The sequence below is a fragment of the Mauremys mutica genome, chromosome 5, assembly GCF_020497125.1.
Source record: "Mauremys mutica isolate MM-2020 ecotype Southern chromosome 5, ASM2049712v1, whole genome shotgun sequence".
In the NCBI taxonomy this organism is placed as follows: Eukaryota; Metazoa; Chordata; order Testudines; family Geoemydidae; genus Mauremys; species Mauremys mutica.
The window spans coordinates 15,530,216-15,557,962 of NC_059076.1; the positions used below are offsets into that span (position 1 = coordinate 15,530,216).

The 27,747-nt window shown below is 51.3% G+C and overlaps 1 protein-coding gene across 3 annotated transcripts; it reads right to left on the bottom strand.

Annotated features, from left to right (window-relative positions):
- Nucleotides 1–743: 743 nt before the first annotated feature.
- Nucleotides 744–27,747, bottom strand: LOC123370738 (growth-regulated alpha protein-like). 3 transcript variants are annotated; one of them, XM_045017498.1, is made up of 4 exons: nucleotides 27,676–27,747; nucleotides 26,726–26,852; nucleotides 26,541–26,624; nucleotides 744–1,683 (listed from the first exon to the last, which is right to left on the bottom strand). In XM_045017498.1, exons 1-4 carry the CDS (start codon nucleotides 27,716–27,718, stop codon nucleotides 1,665–1,667), a joined length of 273 nt encoding a protein of 90 aa, XP_044873433.1. In that variant the 5' UTR covers nucleotides 27,719–27,747; the 3' UTR covers nucleotides 744–1,664. The 3 variants fall into 3 exon arrangements, with proteins under 3 accessions (XP_044873433.1, XP_044873431.1, XP_044873432.1); XM_045017496.1 differs by lacking the exon at nucleotides 27,676–27,747 and adding an exon at nucleotides 27,445–27,667; XM_045017497.1 differs by lacking the exons at nucleotides 26,541–26,624; nucleotides 26,726–26,852; nucleotides 27,676–27,747 and adding exons at nucleotides 1,989–2,072; nucleotides 2,172–2,298; nucleotides 2,792–2,934.

The following is a 27,747-nucleotide window of genomic DNA, read 5'->3' on the forward strand; positions in this document are numbered from 1 at the left end:
TCGGACTTGTAGTCAGGTCCTGTGTGGGTCAGGTTGTAAGGCTCGATACCCCACCATTGCACAGGCTGTCTAATATAATGACACAACAAGCCTCCCAAATTCCATAAGGAAGCAGCAGTTGATCTTTCACCCACTAAATTATATGTCCATGGACAATGTCGTGAGTCTGTGCCTATGGGTCTAACACTTCCTTCTGGGAATATCCTCCATGAAACACAGTTAAGATGGAACCAGATAAAGGGACACTGCGCTTTTACAAATGTCTAGTTAAAAAAAAAAGGCAGGGGGTGGGAGCGCTTAACAGCTAGAGCATGCACATGCCCTGCAAATTACTTATATATAAAGCAAGTGTCTTCTATGTTCTTTTTCCTTGGAGCTGTCTTGTTTCCTATAACAGCAAAGAATCATTATGTGCCTGATCTTGCACAGTGCTTTATGCACATGAGTAGTCTCATAGCAAGTTAAGCAAATGTGCAAGTCCTTGCAGCTTTCATAGCCACAAACCACTTTGAGGCTGAATTTCCCTTCACAATGAGGTCTGCAGATAAGGAGTTTAATATTGCAACTCTGGACCCAAGAGTCTGTTAAATGCAGACAAACATTAAAAAAAATAGGGAAAGGGATGAAGCTTGAAGGCAGGTGTGTATCCTATACCAATTCCCACCCACACCACATGTTTCCAGGGGTCCCACTGGGACAGATACATGGACATGAACACTTAACTGAGTTGACGACTCAACCACTTTTAATCAGAAAATATTTATTTCACGTGTAACTCCCGCCAGTCTCACAATTACTGCATTTTAGTACAGTACAATTTGTAATACCACTTCTACACAGAACATGACAGTATGTCATACAATGCAGACATAAAATGTCCAAGGGTGTTCAGAACCTTACTGTTCTTAAAGCTTCAGCATAAATACCAAATATTTAAATTGCATAGAAATAATTTAACACATCAAAACAACCCTAAAGAGTTTGCATAAACTTCAGCTAGTGACTGGAAGCCACATTTTCATAAAGATTGCTTTTCTGTGAAAGGAGAGCAGCTGCTAGTCTGTTTCACCCAACCAAGCAAATGATTGTGTGTCCCAGGGACATGTGCCTTGGCAGCACATTTCAGGACTGTAGCAAGTTACTGTGCTTCTTCTAATTGGATTTCACTTTGGAATCCTCCATATTTGTGGGCTCAGAGGCTAAATGCTTGGCAGCTCCAGAATCTGAAGCTCTGGTTATTCACAAGCCAGCAGGCATCCTGCACATCCACAATGTGAAAGGCACAGCTTCACCGTACTGTCCATTTTGAGCTGCTCAGAGGAGCTGAGGGGATGGGCTAGTTGGAATGTGCACTAGATTAACAACAAGCCATTTCTTGAGCCACTGCTGCAGCATTATCCCTTCAGGTGATCAGGAAGATCTAAAGGGCTTAACACAATACCTAGCTGTTGCAGAGCTCTACAGAGATGTATTAATAAATACATAAATAAGCACAGGTTGCAATAACTCAGTGGAACAGGTTGAAGTTGAATGGAGCAGGCTGGTCTCTCAGACCCTCAAAAGAAGAGAGTTCAGCATGGCGAGCTGTCCAGCCTCAGGTTCCCATTCTCTCTCACACACAGGTAGTTTCTGTTGTGGTGCCTTGTTCATTTCCTCTGCTCCCCTCACAGCTTGTTAGATTTACTGCAACAGTCAGACAACAGAAGACGGGTTACAAGTGACATCCGGAAAGACCTCACCTGGACTCATTTCTGCTCGTGCCTTTCCCCTCCACAGGCTCCCCGCTTGCATTCCCTGTGCCCTCGCCTCCGGCTGCCCTCCTGGGAGCTGTGTGTGTCCCGGGGAATAGCGGCAGTGCTGATACAGCTCATCCATGGCGTTTAGTGCCAGGGACCCCGCCAGCCCCAGGTAGCAGCCCGGGGTCATGGCGAAGGGTGCAGACACCGGCCGCTGGCACAACAGGGAGAGCGACACCCCCAGGCAGGTACCTGTTCAGGATCCTGGTGACGATCAGCTGGACCCAGGGCGCGGAGGGATCCAGACAGACTTTCTTGCCGTGCTTCGTGGTGGCTCTGCGGGGAGGCAGAGGGGAGAGCGGATGAGCGCGGGGCTGGCGGGGCGGGGAGGGGGGCGCAGGCTGGGGGGGGAGGGCGCAGGCCCCCGACACTTACATGACTTCTGGCACCCCGCAGTGGGGCCCCTCGGGGATCAGCTCCACGTGGGCGACGCGCTTGGGGTGGATCACCGCGGCCTCGGTCTGCAGGCAGTGGCACCGCAGCTCGCCGGCCATGGGGGCACCTGCCCGGGAGGGGGAGAAAGACTCAGCTCCTGCCGACGGCCAGATCCTCTGCAGGGGGGCGGCCCGGGACACACCCTAGGTCCGGTCCATGCCCCCGACCCAGGCACTCCCCGCATCCGGCCGGCTCTCGGACACCTGGGTCCCATCCATCCCGCCCGGGACTCCCCGCATCCGGCCGGCTCTCGGACACCTGGGTCCGATCCATCCCCCCCCCCCGGGACTCCCCGCATCTGGCCGGCTCTCGGACTCCCGGGTCCCCTCCATCCCCACCGGGACTCCCCGCATCCGGCCGGATCTCGGACACCTGGGTCCCCCCGGGACTCCCCCCATCCGCCCGGCTCTCGGACACCTGGGTCCCATCCATCCCGCCTGGGACTCCCCGCATCCAGTGGCTCTCGGACACCTGGGTCCAATCCGTCCTTCCAAGCTCCAGTGGGAAGCGAGACTCCCCCAGCCCGGCCCCGGGGCCCCCCGGCGCAGCGAGCCCCTCACCCCGGCACAGCGCGGCGCAGGCCGCTAGCAGCAGCAGCAGCAGAGCGCTGCCGGGGGCGAAGCTCTCGGGGTGGCTCATGGTCCGGGCTGGCGGCGGAGGCTGGTGCTGGGATCTGGGCTCGGCTCAGCTCTGAGCCACCGCAGCGCCCCGCGGCCGCTTTTATCCCCGCGGGGACCCGGCCGGGAAATCCCCGGGGCAGAGGGGGCGGAGCGGCCGGAGAAACCCGCTTCAGCTGGGACCCGCGCCAGGAAATCCCGCCCGGCGCCGCCAGGGCGCCCCGAGCGCTGCGGCCGCAGCTCCCGGCCGCTCAGCCGGGCCGCGCCCCGCCGCAGCAGAGCGGAGCCCGCCGGGGCCCCACGGGCCGGCCGAGCGCAGCGCGCGGAGCCGGGGGAGGAGGAGGCCGCTGGTGGGTTTCAGCTTCACGTGGTCTCGTAGCCCGGGGCGGGGCACAGGGGCTGACACCCCCCAGTTCCCTGCCGTGGGGTGGGCCAGGGGCTGCTGGCAGCGAGAACCGGGGCCCGCTGGGGGCCGGGGCAATTGACAGGTTTGTCCCCATCCCGGCAGCGGGAGTCCTGCCCCCGGGCTCCCCTGCCGCCTTACCCGGGCTCGGGGCCGCTCCCCGCCGCTCCCAGGCGTTCGCGGCCAGTGGGGAACAGCGGGACGCTGCGGGGACCGGGCGCCGCTTTAGCTCCACGCGGAGCGGCAGCAGCAAAGGCAGCGGCTCCCCGCAGCTCCCAGCTGCTCCTGCTGCCTCTTCCCAGGCCGCAGCTCCCGGCTTGCCGCTTCCCGCAGCTGCCCTGACGGGAGGGAGCCTGGTGGCACCGTGTGACCGAGCAGGGCCCGCAAACCCTGGCAAAAGTCTGGGGGGGCATGTGACCCCCGTGTGCCCCCATCACCTCTGGCTTGTGCCCAGCGGGGAGGGGGGTTGGGGGCTTCCCCAGGGCAGGACCGAGCCCGGAGCCCCGGCAGGTGCCACCGGCTCTGGAACTGCTGAAGCTTGTCACATGTGGCTCGAAGGGTCAGACAGTTCGGCCACCCCCGTCCTAGCCTGTGAATCGCCCTGGGGGGGGGAAGGGAACTGGGCCGCCCAGAGGGGGGGCAAAAGGGGCAATTTGCCCCAGGCCCCGGGCCCCACAGGGGCCCCCACGAGAGTTATTCGGGGCCCCTGGAGCGGGGTCCTTCACATGCTCGGGGGGGCCCGGAAAACTCTTGCGGAGCCGGGCCCAGGAGCTTCTTCTGCTCCCGGTCTTCGCTGGCGGGGGGTCCTTCCACTCCGGGGCAGAAGGACCCCCCGCCGGTGAATTACCGCCGAAGTGGGACCCGCCGCCGAAGTTCAGCTCGGTCTTCGGGGCACTTCTGCGGTGGGTCCCGGAACGGAAGGGCCCCCAGCTGCCAAAGACCCCAGGCCCCCGGAATCCTCTGGGCGGCCCTGGGGTGGGGAAGGGAACTGGGAGCAGCCTGCAACCTGGGGGGGGGGCTGAAATATGCACAGTGCTGTGATTGCTCAGCTTGGGGGGGGGGTGATGACGACATAGTTGGGCCCAGAATCCTGCTGGAGTTTGTGTCCTTCGAACTCCTTCAATTCCAAAATCGGTATCAGCCCCGAGCGGAGTAGCAGTGATCTGGTGGGGGTGGGGAGAGCTCTGGGCTCAGCTGGGAGAAGTATTTCCTCCTACTCAAGTCATTTTACTCCTGGATCAATATGTAATGACAACCAAGTAGGCTGCCGGGCACTGCAGGAGGCAGACCCTGTGCCCTTGTGTAATGAAGGCAGGGGCAGACCCGCACAGTGCACGTAGGGTTTGGCCTGGACGCATCAGCTAAAGGTGATGATGCCATGTATCAAATTTTGCCCTTGGTTATAGCGAAGCCAGTCTGGGTGAACAGGTGTAGCGGGGGGCAGATTAGTCTCTCGTGTTTAATGTACCAGGGCCGCCCGGGGGGGGGGGCAAGAGGGGCAATTTGCCCCAGGCCCCGGGCCCCACAGAGGCCCCCATGAGAGTTTTTCGGGACCCCAGAGCAGGGTCCTTCACTTGCTCCGGGGGCCCCGGAAAACTCTCGCGGGGCCCGGGCCCCACGGAGCTTCTTCTGCTCCAGGTCTTCGGTGGCAATTCGGCGGTGGGGGGGTCCTTCCACCTCGTGACCCGCCACCGAAGTGCCCCGAAGACCCATGGCGGGGGGCTCCTTCCACCCCGGGTCCCACTGCCGAAGTGCTCCGAAGACCCACAGCGGGGGTCCTTCCACCTCGTGACCCGCCGCTGAAGTGCTGGGTCTTCGGTGGCAATTCAGTGGTGGGGGCTTCATGTGGCCGAAGATCCCAGGCCCCCTGAATCCTCTGGGCAGCCCTGGCTAGTTCCTGGGATCTTAGTGCCCATTGCTGCTCCATTCGGTGGCATAGGTTTTTATTAGGCCTCTAACGCTCCCTCTATGAAATAAGTTCACTTATTCTAACACTCGACGGCAGCATTCGCACAATCAGTCTGAACCATCAGCATGATTTGATAGGAAGCAGTATGGGCCCTGTATTTTAAGATGACTCTGCAGGGATTTTTACATCTGCAGGCTCACGCTCTCCATAATTGCAAAATTTTTACAGAAAGGGGAAGCTAAGAATGTAAACAGTATAGCGACATTTGGGAGATCATGTACTTATTGGCACAGCAAGCACGGTTAGCTGTTAAATTAATCCAGGGGTCTTCTTCCTCCTCATCTGATGAGGAGCTCAGATTTCACTGTTCTCTATGGAAGCTAAAACTCCATATCTGGTTTATTGCAAATGACTGAAAGCACATAGTCAGAGGGGGGAAATCATTCATCCCACGTCATTAACATAACCTTATTTATTTAGATTACACTAATGCCTAAAATGTAGTTGACCAGGGAGTGAGATGTCTATCTCAGCTGACAGCTATGGCAGCCCTAAATGTTTCTTGCTCTGCAACCTTATGGGCAAATTACAGAAACACCTGAAAATGACAACACATTCCAAACTGCGGGGAACAGTTTTACACACAAGTAGCTGTGCACTGAAGATCCCCAGGAATGCTGCATCTTCCAAAGCTAGAGCAATTCTGGGAATTGTGTGGGTCTTTCTGCCAACCCAGTTTATAATATCTGGCAACATGTGTCAAGTTCGTTCCTTTGGTAACATTTTCAATTTAATTTTCTTCATGCAGCAAAGAGGCTGTGTGACCATCTTTTCTCCCATTTCAAAATAGCAAATCAGTAGCATGTCTGTTCTGGGACTCAATCCAGGTCCAATTAAAATTAACAGCAAATCTCACTTTGGGTTCAGTAGGAGCAGAATGGGCCAGTGGGCAAAATCCTGGCGACCTTGAAATCAGTGGCAAGACTCTCATAGACATCAGTGGGGTCAGGGTTTCACCATTGACTTCAGTTGGTGCTTTAGGTGGACAAAGAATGAGAAACAATTGATGTTTAAATGGAGCAGGTTTTATTTTTAGTTTATTTCATGAAAGTTTTTGAATGACACATTTTGGGCCTGTTCTGGCAACAGTAATCACAGCTGGTAGAGCAAGGTAGCCCACTTTCTTATATGTTTCTCACAGAGGGGGAATTTTGGCATATAGAATGATTTATGCCCTGTAGCAGGAACAGAACTGTAAATCCTGTAAGCAGCAGTTTTTGTCCCATAGCAGGTCTAGTGACACAAGTATGTCATAAATTAATAATAGACATGCAAAGCGTACAGCAGTAACAAGTTCTCTGGGGAGTATAAGTACCTCTTTTAGGTACCGCCAATTCCACTGGTTTCACACAGAAATCTTCAGCAGTATTTTCTTAAGTACAATCAATTTTCTGCCACCTTGCCAAATGTGTGCAATAGTTTGTTAAAATCTGAAATCACAGATATCATCAAGCAAAACTATTTATTGCCTGCATTTAGCAAGTGATATATTTTTTGATAAAAGAGTAGCTGAGAACTCTAGTATATGAAAAAATGCTCTTTAAGTTCAAACAAAACCATAACCAAGCCACCTATAGTAAAATCTAATTTTACTTGGAATTATGAAACATTCTGTCACTTTTAAGAAAATACCCATGCTACTTCCAAATCTTGGACAATTGGATATTCCCCAGTGAGGCCAGAGCGCAGTATGGGACTTCGGCTTTTAATGGAATAACTGTATTTCCAGCAACAGTTTTGTAAAGTCTCATGCAGCTGAATGGAAAGTTGGCAAGACCCCTTTTGACATGTGTTACAGTCCTTGCTAGACAGTTCCCATCCCATGTGGGACAAAATATGTGAGTGCATTTTTAAAGGAAAAATCATTCCTACTATGTCAACCGACACTTACTTACTTGAAGGTTCACCCTGAAAAAAAATGCGTCACTATCTTGCCTTTTGGTGAATTCCAATATGATACAGCATTAGTTCATCAGAGCTTCTGTTTAAGATACATTTATTTTTTAAAGATGAAGTTGAGTTTCAGGCATCCTCCAGGAATGAGGTAATCTTAACTCACGAAAGAGGCAGCAGCAACCCATTGCATGAAGGAGCTAAAAGACACCCTTGGGAATTGCTTAATGACATCTAGAAGGAAGATCTCCTTGATCAGCAAACATGACTTGTCAACAGACATGTAACTTCAGCAATATTATTCAGGGAGTAGGAGCCTATTTCCTCAGTCACTTCCAGTTCACTTTCCTGTGTTGTAACTAACTAAACCCATTTGCCATAATGCAAGGCAGAAGGACAATTGTGACGCGTCAGAATGTCTTAACCCTGTGACCAAAGTGTTTAACTTGCCCAAGAATTGACCTGAATCTTGGCCTGAAAGTTAAATCTGCCCTGAACTAGTTTTGAGGCCTTGTAAAAACACCTTCCGCACACTGAATGACAGAGAAATTAGGGATGTACTTAAAGTGCAAAAATGGCGGATAAATATTTGCTTGAACTGAATTCCCTTCGTCCAGGCTAATGCCCATTCTGCATTCACTTTCCGTGACTGTTGGAGCAATAAGATTGCAGATTTTGCTGATGTGCAAAGAAGAATTTGCAATGTGGGGATGTTTACACTAGTAGGGCTTGTGTAATCCACTAGGGAGTGTGTGTTACAGGTCCCCCCAGGCCGTGCCCCTTCTACGTAGGATAGGAGTCTGCTACAGGACTAGCTAGGGGGCTCAGTAGCTCATGGCTTTTAGCTCTGAAGATCCCAGGTCCAACACCAGTTTTGTCAATCAATATGGTGGTTGTCACCTCAGAGCCAGGTTCTCTGGTGGAGGCAATAACAGACTCATATCCTCTGTGGATCAGGCACAGTGGGGATCTATAACAAACTCACCGTACGGTAACACTGGCACATGAAAAATGCAGTGAGGACGAGAAACAGGAATACTTTGCGAAAAGCTCTGAAGGTGAATCCCAGCCCTATTCCTTCACAGGTGTGGAGACCTGCCAGGCAGAATTAGTGATGTGGTTCTTCCATGTGATGGGGGGGCCTGAGTGTGAGGGGTCAAACCAGAGTATTCTCACCTGGGCATGAGTTGCAGCACAGGTGATGGGAAGGCGTGGCCAGGCAGGGTGATGGGCAGAGGCCAAGGATCCATTATTATATGGATCCTTCTCCATCCCTGCAGAAGAGAGTGCAAAGGAGCTGCGGAGGATATTCCAGGCACTGGGTTTGGGTAGCACAGCTGGCCTGGGAGAAGAATTCTTCCTTCATGGCTGCACATCCACCCGGCTTCTCAGCCCGGGCATCGGGGTCAAGATTTGGGCAACAGCGCTCATGCCCTTCACATCGGGCCCACATCAGAATGGGGTCAAAATCAGGCCCAGTGGAAACCATTTAGAAATAGCAAGACAGGGAATGTCTGATGATAAGCGTCATCCTCTCTGTGCCCAGGAGCCAAATACAGTGCGCACGGTCTACTGGTGCTTTGAAATGGTATTAGACAAAGGCCTGAGATTACACTGCAGGCTTTAAAGGAGCTGTCAGTGGAAGCAGAGGTGTCTGCATAATGTTCTTCAATGAGGCTTGTGCTATGAAGGAGCTGATGCTGGAGATGGAAAGGTTGGGGCGCTTTTTTTTGTTTTAAGATCTGTTCACCACGTTTTGTCCAGTTTTGGCCAAAACATGAATCTGCTTAGCACTTGTGAGGCGTTCAAAAGAATTGTTGCTGGCAAGGTCCTGATATCTTCTCCCTGGCTAGTGAGGACAGGCGTGTGCCATCCCTTGTATAGAAAAGTACGACGGGATTCTAGAGCACGGTCCCAAAATCGCTCATCTTAGAGTCAGGACAGTGGAGTGATGCAGTGTTTGGGGATAGGACTCCACAGCTCTGTTCTCTACACTAAGCCAGATGGGCTGGAGTCAGGATACCAACAGCATCGCGCATAAGGTGATTTTGCAGCCTGATAGCAGAGCAAGGTGAGGAGCTCTTCCCCAGAGCCTCATGAGATACCCTGGGCGGTGCTGCTCCTACATGGCAAGACGTCCTACTTAACACAGACATCCCTTTTGAGGAGGACGTGTGGCCCACTGATTGGGCAGAACACGAGCAGGCCCTGTGCTTTGTGTCCTCCCCCAAACATACCGAACTGAGGAGAAGGCATCCCAGTTTCGCAGCTAGGTGGTGAACCAACCCAAAGCAACAAACGTAACGTCCTTGTGGGAGACACGCCAAAATGATTCCAGTGGTGAGAAAAGGAAAAGAGGGAAGAAACAAGCTAATAATAGTAACTAGATCACTCCAAGTAAGTCCGATCATGGTGTGTAACCACAGAATCCAGAGCAGTTAGCCACCAAGAAAACACCAATTATTTAACCACAACTCAGAAAATAAAGTGAGCACATTCCCCTGGAGCCAGAGCCAGCAATAGTCACGTTACACAACTACCCAGCACGGCTGGCAGCCAAAAGGAGGCTGAGCGCCTGAAGCCTGCCAGGGAGTTGTAGGCAGGCAGAGGTGAGGCAGCTTCTCCAATTGCAGTGGGTGAGGGAATGGGGGCGGGGAAGGAAAGCCAAGCCAAGTGCAGAGAGAAAGGAGATCTCTCCACATCCCCTCCCTCATGGGTGTCTCCTTTGTCTTCCCACCCCATGTCCAGCTCTCTTGCCTTAGCTCAGGCGGCTCAGCCCCCCGGTGCTTCTCCAGCTCTGAAACTTCTATAAGTTCTTCTAGCCCAGGCCTGCACAACATACGGCCCACGGAGGGATTCTAAATCCCCCGCACACGCTCTGCGGGCAGCCCAGAGCCCTTTCAATCCCGGCCGCAGCTGGGATTCAAAGGGCTCAGGGCTCCCCGTGGCTTCAGGCAGCCCAGAGCCCTTTAAATCACAGCCACGGGCAGCCCAGAGCCCTTTAAATCACAGCCAGGGCTCCAGCGGCCGGGCGGGGGGGGGGGCCAGGGTTTAAAGGGCTGGAGCTCCCGTCAGTGGCAGGAGCTTTGGGCCCTTTAAATCCCTGCCCCAGCCCCGCACAGCTCTGGGTTCCCCCAGCCGCCGGAGCCCCGGGCCCTTTAATTTGCCCCTGAGGACTCCCAGCCACCTCTTCAGCTGGAAGCCCCTGGTTGATTTAAAATAAAGTATCACCTCCCCACCCCCAACCTTCCTTGTTGGCTCACAGCTAATTTGGGGTGCTGGGGAAGGAGGATTTGTTTCTGCAGGGCTGGGCGTCGCTGGGGCGGGAGGCCAGGAGGTGCTGGGGGGGGGGGGTGTTTCCACGGGGGGGGGGGAGTTCGGCCCTCAGCTGTTTACTTTGTAGTAATGTGGCCCTCGCCGCTTTACGAGTTGTGCAGGCCTGTTCTAGAGGGAACTCACCTCTTGCCTGGCTGTGAAGCTTGTTTGCTTCTGTCTCCTCCTCTTTCCCTGCTTTCTCTTCATTCTTCCTGTTCCCCTCCTCTGCTTCCCTTGCCCTTGCTGTTCTGTCTCACACACATCATCCCAGCCCTGCCTGTCCCTCTCCCATCCCCGTTGGTCTCCACACTCTCCATATCGGCTTCTCATCACCTTCTGCCCATTTCCCCATCTCTGATCGTCCCTAGCTGGGTCCTCCGTCTCCTTCTCCCAGGCCAGGCTTGTTCTCTCCTCCAGTCCACTCTGCCTTGGTTCTCCCAACCCTTCTCACTTGTGCTACTAACCTGCTCCGTTCTCCGCCCTGCCCCCCCCAATATGTGCTCTTTCCCCATCACACAAGAGTTCTGCACATGCGTCCCCTTCCTGTTAACTGTGTGCTGCTTTTTGTGCTGCCTGAGAGCAGAGCAAGGTGAGGAGCTCTTCCCGGAGCCTCATGAAATACCCTGGGTGGTGCTGCTCCTACATGGCAAGACAACCTACTTAACGCAGACAGGCTCTTCTTGTTACCCGTCCACTTCACAGCTGACTGTCACGGCACCTCTGCATGCCCTAGCAAAGGATCAGTCCTGGGGCCAGAGGGGTGGAAAGAGGAGACAATCTTCACTATGAATTGGGGAACAGGATCTGAGAGGAACCAACAACATTTTTTTATGATGGACACCTACATTTATTTATTGTCTTTCCATTTGTCACAGGAGGCAGATACCCAGACCTTCCCACAGCTTCCCTCACACCTGCTGTTTTGATCTTGTGGGTTTTCTACTCCAAAGGCATTTGTGTACATTTTCAGGGTGTACACATCAGGGGGTGAAATCCTGCCCTACTGAAGCAAATGGCAAAACTCTTGTTGACTTAGTGCCTGGATTCCAACCCATGAGGGCTCTGTGGTGCCAGAAAGGTGGTCTTTTTATTATTTACTCCATGTTTCCATGGCACCTACCATAATGGGGCCCTTGACTATGGTTTCAAGGTGCTACCGCAATGATAATAATACTAATGATTAATAATTAATAATAAGAGTTTTCAGATAAGGAACCTTCTAATCATTTGAGACTCACTCATCTCAAGGTAACACAGGTTCACGCCTCGGGTTAGACACTGTCCACAAAGTTAAATAGAAACCACAACTGAGTGCTCATCCTGAAAGAGTGAACTCCTTCCAGGGTGAGAGCTGCATGACACTAGAAAATTATCTGCCCAACATCTAGATTCCAAAACTGGGATTAGCTCATGGCTAGACTCTTCCACTATATAATTAGAAGCCTCAATGTATGCATATGCTTGGTTACACAGCCAGGGGATGGTGAAATATGAGAGTGACTGAGTGGTTCAGTGCCTATTAAAGCAGTGAGCAGCAGTGAATACGTTAATCTATTGTATCGGTAAAATTGGCACAGCAAAGGTCAATGGATCAGATTTCATGCTTGGACATGCTGAAGTGTCTGAAACAGGGAAGACCGCAGGAACATGAGTAACTGCACAAGCATGCGTCTTTGTAGGGGGGTAGCATGCCAACTGCTCAAAATGATGACACAGAGAGGACACAAAATGAATGTTGTAGTCGAAGGATAAATGTGCAAGCCACATTTTCCACTTCCCAGCAATTTGTTTCATGTCGCTGTCACACTCTGGATGGGGAATGAAGACATTCTTCTTGGTTTTTTTTAGGGCATCAGAAAGCGACTGTGCAAACTTTGTTCGTCCTTGACACAGGACAAGGTAGGGCCTGTCCCTGCTCCCAGTAAGTGAATGCCGTTGTAGTGGACACTTCGGGTATCCTTAGAAGAATACAGCCAAAAGCAGCGTTGGGCTGGATTTTCAAAACTGCTCAGCTCTCACTTAGATGGTCAGATTTCCAAAAGAGTTCTGCCCTCCCCGGATCCACCAGAGCTACTGGAGAATGGGCACGTTAAACACAAGGGGAGAGCCCAGACTTTCCAAATAGGAGCTGTCGTGTGATGAACTCCGTTGAAAAGGTGGCCATAGCTCTTTGAATACAGGCCATGGATTTTTTTAGTGGTGCCTAAAATTATGATCCTAAATACATATTTAGTTGCCTGTATTAAGTAACTTGGTTTTCAAAATGGCTGAGTGAGCCCCTAGCACCCAGCATTGACTTCAGTTGGCAGCAGAGTTTGCCCAAAGTGCTCTATTTTTTTCAGGTGTGGCGCTGAATGGCATCGCCAACAGCATAGTGGATAGGCATCTACTCCAGTCTTCTATTCCTAGAGTTCTCCTCAGCCACTGCACTTCAGCCTCGGTCGGAAGCTTTCATCCTGGCCTATCCACCGTTAACAGAGCTGCCATCCCAGGCTCTGGAGACAGAGCAAAAAGCCACGATTTGTCATAACCGTCTATTCCCAAATTTACTCAAACATCTAAAAACCCATCTTAATAATTAAAAACTGGATGGATAGCCCAGTAGCCCCAAGCCCTCTCTTTATCCAGTGATCAAGTCAGCTTCTGCACACTTCTCCTTTTGCTGATCTCAAAAGACCATCTCTAGGGATGAGAGGACAGTCTCCATGACTAGTCCAGCCTCAGTTTTATTGCAGATACAGTCAATATTGCTGGTGGTCTTTGTGATCTAGGCACCAAGAGGCTATCAGGTGCCCTTTTAATTTCTGCAATTTAATTGGCTAAGTTTGTGTGTGTATTGATGCCATCTGTATGTCAGACCTGCTCAAGTGAGTGTAACTATGTCGCTCGCTCGTGACTGCAACCCCAGAAGGCCTAATCCATAGGATGAACACCACAGGTGACCAATGCTCTTCTTTAGCTACCAGAGGCAGGGGCTTTGTGGTGTTGAAGTCAAAGTTCCTGGCTTCAGTCTGAGATATGGCATGTGTGTCGTTTAGCTGATGCCGGCAAAGTCTGTTGTTTGCAGCCACACAGCTTATTGCAGCCCCCTCTATTGTGTTCTCTCCCTTGCGGTGGTTAGACCACTGCTTTCACTGAGGGTCTTAGCCCTCGTCTACACTGCGGGGTTAGGTCGAATTTAGCCAGGTTAGGTCGATTTAAAAATGACTGCGTCCACACAACCAACCCCGTTCCGTCGACCTAAAGGGCTCTTAAAATCAACTTCTGTACTCCTCTCCAACGAGGGGAGTAGCGCTAAAACTGACCTTGCTGGGTCGAATTTGGGGTAGCGTGGATGCAAATCAATGGTATTGGCCTCCAGAAGCTTTCCCAGAGTGCTCCATTGTGACTGCTCTGGACAGCACTTTGAACTCCGATGCACTAGCCAGGTATTCAGAAAAAGCCCCGGGAACTTTTGAATTTCATTTCCTGTTTGGTCAGCGTGTTGAGCTCAGCAGTACAGGTGACCATGCAGTCCCCCCAGAATCATAGACCCTATCATCTGCATCCTTGAGGTTATCGCAGATTAGAAGGTGAAAAAACCACACTCGTGATGACATGTTTTCCGAGCTCATGCAGCCCTCCCACACTGATAGGGCTCAGCTTAATGCATGGAGGCCTTCAGTGGCAGAGGCCAGGAAAGAATTAAGTGAGTGCGAAGAGCGGAGGCAGGACACAATGCTGAGGTTAATGGGGGAGCAAATGGACATGATGAAGCATCTGTTGGAGCTGCAGGAAAACCAACAAGAGCACAGACCCCCACTGCATCCACTGTATAACTGCCTATCCTGCTGCCCATGTTCCATAGCCTCCTCACCCAGACGCCCAAGAACGTGGTGGTGGTGGGGGAAAAGAGGCTCTGGGCACCCAGCCACTCCACTCCAGAGGATGGCCCAAGCAGCAGAAGGCTGTCATTCAAGCAGTTTGATTTTTAGTGTGGCCAGAATAAGCAATGTGGCCATGTCCTTCCCTCCTCCTCGATTCCACCTGGGCTATCTTATCCGTTAGCTCATTTTTTTAAATTAATAAAGAAAGAATCCTTGGTTTCAAAACACTAGTTACTTTATTTCAAAGGGGGGGAGGGTGGTTGGCTTACAGGGAATTAAAATCAACAAAGGGGGCAGGTTTGGATCAAGGAGAAACATACACAACTGTCACACTGAAGCCTGGCCAGTCATGAAACTGGTTTTCACAGTCTCTCTGATGTGCAGCGCACCTTGCTGTGCTCTTCTAATCGCCTTAGTGTCTGGCTGCTCAAAATCGGACGCCAGGTGATTTGGCTTAACCTTCCACCCCGCCATAAATGTCTCCCCCTTACTCTCACAGGTATTATGGAGAACACAGCAAGCAGCAATAACAATGGGAATGTTGGTTGCGCTGAGGTCTGACCAACAGCGCCAGCGAGCTTTTAAACCTCCAAAGGCACATTCTACCACCATTCTGCACTTGCTCAGCCTATAGTTGAACTGCTCCTTACTACTGTCCAGGCTTCATGAACGGATCCCCTGAGCTGGTCGCTGGGGAGCAGGAAAGCAGAGTTGTAGCAGAAGCAGTGCACAAGGACGGTTAGCAGATCTACTGCACCGTCTGCTGCCAGCAGCACCCAGGAGGACCTGAACGGATCCCCCGAGCTCGTCGCTGGGGAGCAGGAGAGCAGAGTTGCAGGAGAGCAGAGTTGCAGCGGAAGCGGTGGAGCCGTACACCATGCCCTGGAGGTTGCTAGGAGCTGGCCAGGGAAGACTTTGCCAGAACCCCCGACCAAGCTACATGTCCAACAAGGACAGTTAGCAGTCCTACTTCACCGTCTGCTGCAAAGGCAAGGAGCTGCTGCTGTGTAGCAATGCCAGCTGCTGAAGGTGCTTCTGTGTCGAATGCTTGGAGGTCCGGATAGGGCAAGATACCTTGGCCAAGGCAAAAGAACAAGAGCCCTGGACCTGTTACATGTGTCAACCACAGAAGTGCTATGGCGTGTTACAGCGCCGAGCAGACTGGAATGTTCGGCTGCAAGACTTCCTCACCAGCGACAAAGGACAGGAATATGATGCACCTAAAATCTAAGACGGCCCGCACATTTCCCAGAGTCACTACCCTTGATAACAGGGCATCAGTGATTGCATTGGCTACTTGGATCACAGCAGCCCCCACAGTAGACATGCCCACAACAGCAGCAGTGACAGTGAGCTGAGCGGGCTCCATGCTTGCCGTGGTATGGCATCTGCATGGGTAACCCAGGAAAAAAGGCACAAAACAATTGTCTGCCGTTGCTTTCATGGAGGGAGGGGTGACTGACTAAATGTACCCAAAACCACCCACAACAATGTTTTTGCCCCATCAGGCATTGAGAGCTTAACCCAGAATTCCAATGGGCGGCGGAGACTGCGGGAACTGTGGGATAGCTACCCACAGTGCACCGCTCCATAAGTCAATGTTAGCCATGGTAGTGAGGACGCACTCGCCAACTTAATGCGCTTAGTGTGGACATACACAATCAACTGTATAAAATTGATTTCTAAAAATATTAATTATTTGTATTGAGGTAATGCCTAGGAACCCCAATCATGGACCAGCACCCCATTGTGCCAGGTCGTGTATAAACCCACAACAAGAAGACAATGACTGCTCCAAAGATTTTACGTAATCTGTTCCCCTAATTCATTAGCGTCAAACACCTATGTACAGTACAGCGGAACAGTGAACACCGTGGCATTGCCAACCAGTGATGTAATGAACACAGACTGCTAGAATAGCTTGTCTATAGGCCACAGTTCCTGTTGGGACCGTCCAATGTCTGGCTGCCCTGAGTGTATGAACAAATGATTCAGGAGACAATCCGATGGGCACTGCTAATTGGATTCTAAAACGATTGAACTTTACATAATGCAAAACAACCCCCTCAAGTCAGAAGCCCTGGGAGGCTGCATGACCCACTTTATGAAACCACCCTGTAATTTGGCACAACTGGTGGTTTGCTCAGGAGAGAGTCAGGCTGAAGAGCCAGGGGTGTTGCATGCCAGGACTGAGATGCGTAAGCAGAGTTTGCCCCTCCTTTATTCAGATTGGATCTGGCCAAAGCCAGTTCTATTAACAACCTTGCTTATATGGAGGAGTCAGACTCATTAAGAGAAAAAAATATTTGTAGCTCAGGGAGGGAAAGTATTGCTCTGCTGATCTGGGTGCAGCATTAGAAGTGTTTGCGTCAGAGAGAACGGAATCAGGGGCGTAGGTGGGAGAGTTGGAATTGCAGGTGAGTTTCCGGGCCTTCTGAGACAGCGGGGATCTGATTCTGATCTCACTTCTGAACTCCACTCCCTTTGATGTACCCCACTGGTGAAACTGAAAGCACACTTAGACCACCTGTGGTTTCACTCACCTTAAATTTCCTTGGATTCAGGCTTTCCCAGGCCTTTATCTCCCTCTCTCCACTGAATAAGACCAGACCCAGGTTCCCTCTGTGCCTTTCCAATGTAGGTGATCCATTCAGTTGAAGAACAGTGAGGCTCTACCTTGTAATGTGCCTTCCCCTACTTCTCTAAAGAAAAGGCTCATCCAATCAGGATTTGAGCTGGAAATTATTTTGACTTATGCAAGAATTCTCTTTTTTCCCCATTCCATATAAGATAAATCGTCATGCTAACTCATAATTTAATCTGGGGACATGTTTTGAGATGGAGCGGTTACAAATGATACTTTTAATATTTATTTCAGAGACAGAAGGTTATTTCTTTTTGATGCTTATAACCAAATTTAGCTTCCCAAGGGGGTGAATATTCCTAAGAATTTAGCTGCTGATAAGTATCAACTGCCCAAGTCATTTTGTTTCACTTGAAATGGAACTTAAGCAACATAGAGCCCAACCGAGCCACCACTGAGCGCAGAATTCCCAGTGAGCTGATACAAGGTTCAATCTAAACACTCCGGCCCATAACTCCATCCCAGTGCAAATTTAGACAGTGTAGCTGAGCCCTTGGGCAAATTCACAGGATTTAATTGCATGCATAATTTAAGACCAAGGTATGTAATATATGCTAATGAATGGAAATAAAGGCCAGGTTCATTTTAGAAAACATTTATTTATTTAAAAAAAAACTAAATAAACCTATTAGGCGCATACAATGGAAATTCCAGAATCAAAAGGTCCATTTAATCCCCAGAACATGCCTGGAACAATCTTTTGTTATATTTATGCTCTGGTGCAATTTTTAAAAGGGAGCAAATTATCTGACTTGGTGAATTCTTCTTAGAAGGTGAATAGATTTCTTCCATAGTTTGTAAACATCGCTGTTATAGTCTAGTGCTTAAAATGCAAGACACAATACAAAATGTGGGCAACATAGGGGCCTTGCCCTACAGAGTTTACAGATGGAAATCAGGTGATATAACTAGGCAAGAATTCAAGGGCAGGAAGAAGAGGCGATTCAGAAATGGCATTATGGCCATTCAAATTGTGGTGTTGTGTTTTTTAATTGTACCATCTGCCGTCCTTGTCATGCTGTCTGGAGTGACTCAGAACCGTGAGTGCCTGCCTCAGGGCAGACTGGCAAAAGCAGGGCAGACACCCCAGTGTGGTGGTATGCTCTATAATTAGGTTCCCCTAACCCAGTTTAAATGTGAACTCCCAAAGTACCACAGCAGCCTTAGAATGGAGTCACAGACAGTCTCCTTATTGAAGTGTCTGTCTTGCTACCCAGGCAAGCCGTGCTGTGTGATCAATGGTCACTTACACCCAAAATCACAAAATATTTCACATAACACCAGTCCCAAGAGATCAGTCACTCATCCAGCTCGAGTTGCATCCTAGTCTCACACCAAAGCCAATGCAGGGAGCTAATTCTGTAGTAGGTTAACTAAAGGGTGATGAGAGTTATTGAGAGGTTACAAATATATGTACGGGTGAGTCACAGGCTATAATTTCAAATTGGAGCAGAGATGTAGTGATCTGCCATTTTCTCAGAAGTCTTTTGGGGCTACCCAGGATAACTCTGGGGATCTCCATCTTCTCATTCAGCTATTCTGCCCTATTACAATACAAACAGTCCAGAGAGGATGAACTTTTCCTTGTGTCCGTACTTATAGCTTCTTCTCACAGCAAAACAAACAGACAGTTTGGCTATCCACATGGGCTCTTTCTTTGCTGGCAGAGAGAGAGGAATGCATTTAGTCTTTGATCTCTGATCACGCACAATGACCACGTGCTTTGAAACGCGCGAGAATTAGCACTTTCCTATTAAAGTTCTTCATTTGCATTCCACAAGGTTTTTTTCTCATGTGATGGGTTTTTTAGTTAGAAAGGGGAGATATACAATGGACATGTTTGCCACTCCATTATAACAGGATACACCAAAGTGAAAATAATGCAAGTAGCATCCCATTAGTTTTCATGAAGTTTAAATACCAAATATGTTCATGTACATTTAACAATGCATTTATACCATTCTTATACATTTAACTTATTGGTCTGGCTTCCATCTGCATTTGTCAGTTCTCAGCTGACTCGGCCCTGGCTGGAGCCGATACTTGGCTTTCCAGCGTCACAGTCCTAATGACTATGTCCTCACGGAGAAAGGGATCTGATTCGTCATTTGTGGCCAAATCCTAAAGCCCTTACTCGTCTCCATGTCAGTTTTGACTAGTAAGGATTGCAACAGCTGGCCTTGATAATATTAGTTTAGATTCCACTTCATTTCAGTGTAGATTTCCCGCCCCCTACGCAGAAACATGAACAAAGACAGGGGAAATTGTGCACATGGAATCCAAAGACAGAATTCGGTCCATAATAATAAATGAACCATTCATCAGCAGCACAGCATTTTTCATAGACAAATGGACATTGTGCCGTACCTAAATGACGTAACACGTCTAAGGTTGCAGGGAGCAATATACACCAGCTCCCTTAAGATTTGAGCATTGGAGATTAGACAAAAGCAATATACACTTGTATGAACAAGTTCAGTACACGAGCTTTTCTCTTGGGGAGGGTGAATTTGAAGCTGATGGAAAGAACAACTGCTGGGTTCACTTTGGGCTCTGTCCAACACCCACCGGAGTCTGGATGAAGCTTCTCCTCTCTCAGGGTATGTCTACACTACCAGCGTAGTTCGATTTTACTTAACTCGAATTTGTGGAACCGACCTTACAAAGTCGAACGTGTGTATCCACACTAAGGACAGTAATTCGACTTTGTGAGTCCACACTAATGGGGCAAGCGTCGACATTGGAAGCGGTGCACTGTGGGCAGCTATCCCACAGTTCCCGCAGTCCCCGCTGCCCATTGGAATTCTGGGTAGAGCCCCCAATGCCTGCTGGGGGAAAAAAATGTGTCGAGGGTGGTTTTGGGTAACTGTCGTCATTCAACCGTCAGTCCCGCCGGTGGGCAATCAGTTCGCACACTTTTCTGGTGAGTGACAGCGCGGACGCCACAGCACTGCAAGCATGGAGCCCGCTGCGATCATCGCTGCAGTTATGGCCTTTGTCAACTCCTCGCACCTTATCATCCACCTTTTTCACAGTGAGATGCTGAGAAATTGGGCGAGGAGGCTCCGGCAGCGCGGTGAGGACATCAAGTGTGAGAGTGGCACAGACCTCTCACAAAGCATGGGACCCCGCGCCGTGGACATCATGGTGGCAATGGGTCATGTTCATGCTGTGGAATGGCGATTCTGGGCCCGGGAAACAAGCACGGACTGGTGGGACCGCATAGTGCTGCAGGTCTGGGATGAATCACAGTGGCTGCGAAACTTTCGCATGCGTAAGAGCACTTTCCTTGAACTGTGTGACTTGCTGTCCCCTGCCCTGAAGCGCAAGGACACCCGCAGCCCTGACTGTGCAGAAGCGAGTGGCCATAGCCCTCTGGAAACTTGCAACGCCAGACAGCTACCGGTCAGTAGCAAACCACTTTGGCATGGGCAAATCTACCGTAGGGGTTGCTGTGATGCAAGTTGCCAACGCAATCATTGAGCTACTGCTCTCAAAGGTAGTGACCCTGGGAAACGTTCAGATCATCATAGATGGCTTTGCCACGATGGGATTCCCAAACTGCGGTGGGGCTATAGATGGAACTCACATCCCTATCCTGGGACCGGACCACCAGGCCAGCCAGTATATTAACTGAAAGGCTACATTTCAATGGTGCTGCAAGCACTGGTGGGCCATAGGGGACGTTTTACCAACATCAACGTTGGATGGCCGGGCAAGGTTCATGACGTGCGTGTTTTCAGGAACTCTGGTCTGTTTAGACGCCTGCAGGAAGGTACTTTCTTCCCGGACCACAAAATAACTGTTGGGGATGTGGAGATTCCTACAGTGATCCTCGGGGACCCAGCCTACCCGCTAATGCCCTGGCTCATGAAGCCCTATACAGGCGCCATGGACAGTGACAAAGAACTCTTCAACTACCAGCTGAGCAAGTGCAGAATGGTGGTGGAGTGTGCTTACGGACGTCTCAAGGGGAGACAGCGAAGCTTACTGACTCACTCAGATCTTAGCGAAACCAATATCCCCATTGTTATTGCAGCTTGCTGTGTGCTCAACAATCTTTGTGAGAGCAAGGGGGAGACCTTTATGGCGGGATGGGAGGTTGAGGCAAATTGACTGGCTGCTGATTATGCCCAGCCAGACAGCCGTGTGATTAGAAGAGCCGAGCTGGAAGCACTGTGCATCCAGGAGGCTTTGAAAGCTAGGTTCCTCAGGGAGCAGGGTAACCTGTGACTATTCATTTTGTTTTCAGAGAAGCTGAACCTGTCCCCGTTTCTTTACCCAGTTAATGTTGACTATCCTCTGCAGTTACATACCCCGTTCACCCCGTTCACCCCCTTCCAACACATGTTTAAAAATAAAATACATGGAACTTTGTTAATCAACACCGTTTTCTTTAGTACTGATTTCGCGGTAAAGGGTTAAAACTGGGATGCAGACTGTGGTGGGTAGGGTGGGTAGTGCTGCAAAGACCGCTTCTAAACTCGAGGAATGACAGGCTCCTGCTCCTAGAGCGGTGCGCGGTGGCGGACTGGTTGTTTCAACGGAGCCTGCCACCCCTCCTTCTCGGGACTCTGTGTGTGGGGGCTATGTGACTTTGTGGCGAGGGAGGACGGTTACAGATCAGCTGCTGCGTGGCTCTGTGATCCAGGATAAGGACCGCTGCATAAGATCTCTAACCACCCTCCCCCGCCACAAAGTCACATAGCACCCCCAAAACAGAACGTGAAAACAACCTCCCAGACTGACCAGGGTGCCTAGAGACTGCACTGTATGTGTGACCTGCTGCTGAACCTGCCCCCGTGTCTGTACCCTGGTAAAGGTGACTGACCTGTCCAATTACCAACCCACTTCCCCCTTGAAACACAGTCTCCTCTAAAAGAACATGACAGAAACAGTAATTAATAGAAAAGTCTTTTTTATTATCACCTAGACTAGGGGATGAAACTGGGATGGGGGCTTGGGTGAGGCAGGAAGGAAAGGACTTCTCAAAATTTAGGGAATGAGAGCCTTCCTGTAACTGAGCACTGTGCAGGGGTGGAGTGACAGTTTTCACGGCCCCTGGCGCCCCTCCTTCTTGGTATTTTGGGTGAGGGGGGTATGGGACTTTGTGGCGGGGGAGGGCGGTTACAGATACACTGCAGTGGGGCTCTGTCCTCCTGCCTGCGGTCCTGCAGAACATCCACAAGGCGCCGGAGCGTGTCCGTTTGCTCCCTCATTAGTCCAAGCAGCGTTTGAGTCGCCTGCTGGTCCTCCCGTTCACTGTGTGAGCGCTGGAACTGAGACATGTTCTCCCTCCACTGGGTCTGCTGTGCCGCCTCGGCTCGGGAGCAGCCCATAAGTTCAGAGAACATCTCGTCTCGAGTCCTTTTCTTTCACCGCCTAATCTGCGCCAGCCTCTGTGAGGGGGATGCCGGGGCAGGTCGGGAAACAGTCGCAGCTGTGTGATGGGAAAAAGGGAGTGAATTCCTTACAAAGATACATTTTTGCGAACAATGAACATAGTCTAGTCTGTCTCTGTGAACAAGACCATGCACAGCACCTATCTCATGCGCACTCAGGACAAGTTCGAATTGTCGGCCTTCGCATTCATTGCCTGGGGTCTTGCACTGGAGATCAGACAAGCGGGGCAGGACAGCAGAATTCGTGGAGCAGGCACACATGGTAAGCCGTAGACTTTTGGCTGCTTAAAACTTAATGTATAGCAGTGTCCTCCTGCTGCCGTCAATCCGGAAAGCATGAACTCTGCCCCTGTTCCACCCCCTCGTGGCTGTCCCCGGGAAAGATCCCTGTATGCTGCCCCTCTACCGCCTCCACCACGTGGCTGTAAACCGACACTTATTGTTATGTAAAGGAACAGTCAAGCATTCCCAATACTAACATTCCCCTAATTCCCCTAATTCACAGCAGGATGCGCTGAGCGAGATCACCCTGAGGAGGATCACTGACAGAGATAGAGAGCGCATGCTGCGTGAAAGCCAGCACAAACCAGGGGCCTATGCCGCCATGCTCTTCGAGGCAATGCTCCCAGAGTACCTGCTGATAGCCTGGCGCGGAAAAGTGGCCTACAACAGAGCACCCAATAAGGCCGCTCTCCCCAGGAACCTCCTGCGGAGGCTTTTCGATTACCTCCAGGAGAGCTTTGTGGAGATCTCCCAAGAGGATTTCTGTTCAATCCCCATATATATTGACCTTCTTTTCAAATAGTTAATATTCCTGCTCTGTTAAAAATAAATGTTTACATGTTTAAAGCACGTACCGACTGATCCTTCCCCTGATTCAGGGTCCGGGTTAACGGCTGGGGAGGGTTGGTAGGGGATCTCAGTGAGGGTGATGAAGAGATCCTGGCTGTCAGGGAAATCAGCGTTGTAAGCGCTGTCGACTGCCTCATCCTCCTCATCTTCCCCGTCCGTGAACATCTCCGAGGAACCGGCCGTCGACACTATCCCATCGTCAGAGTCCATGGTCAGTGGTGGGGTAGTGGTGGCGGCCACACCTAGAATGGAATGCAGTGCCTCGTAGAAGTGGCATGTCTGGGGCTGGGATCCGGAGCGTCCGTTTGCCACTTTGATCTTTTGGTAGCCTTGTCTCAGGTCCTTGATTTTCACACGGCACTGCGTTGTATCCCGGCTGTATCCTCTGTCTGTCATGGCTTTGGAGACCTTCTCGTAGGTCTTCACATTCTGTTTTTTGGAGCGCAGCTCCGAAAGCACAGACTCCTCACCCCACACAGCGATCAGATCCAAGACTTCCCGGTCAGTCCATGCTGGGGCCCTCTTTCTACTCTGAGATTGCATGGACACCTCTGCTGGAGAGCTCTGCATCGCTGCTAGTGCTGCTGAGCTCGCCCGGATGTCCAAACAGGAAATGAGATTCAAACTGGCCAGACAGGAAAAGGAATTCAAATTTTCCCGGGGCATTTCCTGTGTGGCTGGTCAGAGCATCCGAGCTCGGACTGCTGTCCAGAGCATCAACAGAGTGGTGCACTGTGGGATAGCTCCCGGAGCCATTAACGTCGAATTCCATCCACACCTAGCCTAATTCGACATGGCCATGTCGAATTTAGCGCTACTCCCCTCGTCGGGGAGGAGTACAGAAATCGAACTAAAGAGACCTGTATGTCGAACTAAATAGCTTCGTTGTGTGGACGGGTGCAGGGTTAATTCGATTTAACGCTGCTAAATTCGACATAACCTCCTAGTGTAGACCAGGCCTCACAGTTTTCCTATATTACAGGGGTTCTCAAACTTTTCTTTTTGCTGGGCCCCTCTTTGAAAATATTTCGGGCTGTGACGACCTCCCAGAAAAAGCGATAGCGAATTGCGCCCATGGATATGTACAGTATACTCATGCTATTGCCACCCTTCCGGCGGCTCTGCTGCTGGGGCAGTGCTGCCTTCCGAGCAGGGTGGCTGGCAGCTGCTGGCTGGGTGCCCAGCTCTGGAGGCAGTGCCACTGTGTGGTACTGCCACCCTTACTTCTGTGCTGCTGCTGCTGGCAGCGCTGCCTTCAGAGCTGGGCAGCCAGAGAGCAATGGCTGCTGGACCTCCCCCTCCCCCGCAGCTCCTCTTTCCCCAGTGACATTGTTATGATCTTACAACCCCCCTACAATAGGCTCGCGACCCCCACTTTTCGGTCAGGCCCCCCAGTTCGAGAAGCACTGCTACATTAGCTAGGAAAGCTTTTCCCCATCACAGTCAGGAGTGTGTGCAGAACAGAACTGATCAGATGTTTGGGGGATTAGCTATGCAAAGTCTTCCCTTGGCTGCTATATCAAAAAATGAAAATCTAAACAAAAATCCATCTCTTACTTTTGAACACTGGGCTGTCATGTATTACACTGGAGACAGCGGATGCCTTCATGAAATACGTGAATACAGGGGTTCCTAAACTCTTTTCCGTGGTCCAGAGCTCTTCCTGATGGTGTGCAGAAAGATAACCGAAGAGTGGACATCATCAGAGTATTGAGATGAGAATGTCCGTAAGATCATCTTCTGAAGTGGTCCACAAAAGGACTGCTTGTAAAAGCGTTTGCTACTAGCACACAGTGAATCCTACTTTCTGATTCTGTTTTCTCTTAGTGAGGAGTTAACGTAGCCACCTTAATTACAAAGCATGCTGTAATATTTAAATAAATACAGTAAAATTTTGCTGTATTACACACAAATATTTAATAAATAGGATGAGCACAAATTCAGTGTGTCTCACAGATAGAATTATTTTCTTGCAGTCCCTGGCTCACAAAATGCAGGCAAATCCAGAGGTTTTCTTCATGATTTTTTTGATGTTGTACTGAAAGGAAAATGAAATGAGCTAAAATCAGCACTTATGCACGCAGGCAATGTGATAAGACCCAGACTGGCTTTAAAGGAAAATAGTTTTGCCACGAATGGCGTTATCTCAGCACTTAGTATTTTGAAAAGTGAACAGAGAACTCCAAAATAACTGACAACCCTCAGCTATATATTGCTTTGAACAATGAGTGTTTCCGAGCCAGGCTTTCTCCCTTGAAGTCATAGGGTCCGTTATTTGGTAAAGGTTCTCTCAGCCAGACTGACAAAGGGAAATAGATAGGTAACACGAACCAGTTGTAGCTGACTTCAGTGATATTTCTGGGGGAATGAGATACTACTCAGGATGAGTAAGAGTGGCAGAATCTGGACCCAATTGGAATGGATGACAAGTCACTTGGATACTAAAAGGTTATTTGTTTTTTTTTTATATTTACAAGAGACATAAGGTCAATTTTAGGAAATGAATTTCTACCAATAGAGATATGCTAATCATCATTAAAACTACCTTCATTTGTGTTGGAACAGAACAGAAATACATAGGGTTAGTGTAGCATCAAAGAAAGCAATCTAGGACCCAGTTCTACAATGCACAGACTAATATGCCTGTAGTTTTATTCATTAGGCTAGTAACGAAGATAGAGGTGTAAGTGTTTGCAGAACTGGGTCCAGCACCAGGTTGCTGGAATGGGCTCTTTAATCACAAGAAGTCACACTAATCAGATATCTGAAAATTAATAGTAAGCCCTGATTTGCATGCGGCTCTGTAAGGCTCTTACTTTTCTTTCTATTGCTTTGTAAATGTTGTTAATATTTTTCAGCCAGCCCAGGGGTGGAGAAAAATCGTGCGTGTCTATATCATGGCTTTGGAGCACCTGGGGTAGCCAATACCAAGTTGCATGCTCATCACACCACTTTTAAAGGCTGGAAATCTCATGCACAGTCCTAGGGTGAATCCAGCTCACCTTTTAATAGGCTTTGACTAGTAACTTGTGCTGATGCTTGAATCAATTCGCAGGACAATTTCTGAATGATGACAAACAGTCTATCAAGTGGAGGGGAAACATTTCTGTAAAGAACAGTCTTTGGCCAGCCCAGTCCCGCTGCCAGCCAGTGCACCGGGTTGGGTTATTAACTCAACGAGGAAGCCAAGCCTGGGATTTGGGTTTGTTTTTGCTGTAAGCAAGTCCCATCTTCCTTTTACCCCCCGGGGGCGGCTCATTACATCGATACACCCCCTGCGACACCCGGCAGCGCCCAGATTAGAGCTGGCTCCTGCTGGGAGCACCCGGAGCACCCCCAGGCAGGTACCTGTTCAGGATCCTGGTGACGATCAGCTGGACCCAGGGTGCGTTGGGATCCAGACAGACTTTCTTGCCGTGCTTCGTGGTGGCTCTGCGGGGAGGCAGAGGGGAGAGCGGGTGAGCGCGGGGCTGGCGGGGCGGGGAGGGGGGCGCAGGCTGGGGGGGGGGGAGGGCGCAGGCCCCGACACTTACATGACTTCTGGCACCCCGCAGTGGGGCCCCTCGGGGATCAGCTCCACGTGGGCGACGCGCTTAGGGTGGATCACCGCGGCCTCGGTCTGCAGGCAGTGGCACCGCAGCTCGCCGGCCATGGGGGCACCTGCCCGGGAGGGGGAGAAAGATTCAGCTCCTGCCGGCGGCCAGATCCTCTGCAGGGGGGCGGCCCGGGACACACCCTGGGTCCGGTCCATGCCCCCGGCCCGGGCACTCCCCGCATCCGGCCGGCTCTCGGACACCTGGGTCCCTTCCATCCCCCCCGGGACTCCCCGCATCCGGCCGGCTCTCGGACACCTGGGTCCCATCCATCCCCCCGGGACTCCCCGCATCCCGCGGCTCTCGGACACCTGGGTCCCATCCATCCCCCCGGGACTCCCCGTATCCGGCCGGCTCTCGGATACCTGGGTCCGATCCATCCCCCCGGGACTCCCCGCATCCGGCCGGCTCTCGGACACCTGGGTCCGATCCATCCCCCCGGAACTCCCCGCATCCGGCCGGCTCTCGGACACCTGGGTCCCATCCATCCCCCCGGGACTCCCCGCATCCAGCCGGCTCTCGGACACCTGGGTCCGATCCACCCTCCCCGCATCCGGCCGGCTCTCGGACACCTGGGTCCGATCCGTCCTTCCAAGCCCCAGTGGGAAGCGAGACTCCCCGAGCCCGGTCCTGGCCCCCCGGCGCAGCGAGCCCCTCACCCCGGCGCAGCGCGGCGCAGGCCGCTAGCAGCAGCAGCAGCAGCAGCAGCAGGGCGCCGCCGGGGGCGAAGCTCTCGGGGCGGCTCATGGTCCGGGCTGGCGGCGGAGGCTGGTGCTGGGATCTGGGCTCGGCTCAGCTCTGAGCCACCGCAGCGCCCCGCGGCCGCTTTTATGGCCGCTGGGTCAGGCACCCGCAGGGGATCCCCATCCCGTGGTGCGGGGCTCACTCACCCCGGGAGGGGAGGGGAGGCGAGGCGGGGCGGGGAGTTCCCATTCCCCATCCCGTGGCTCACATGGGCCGTG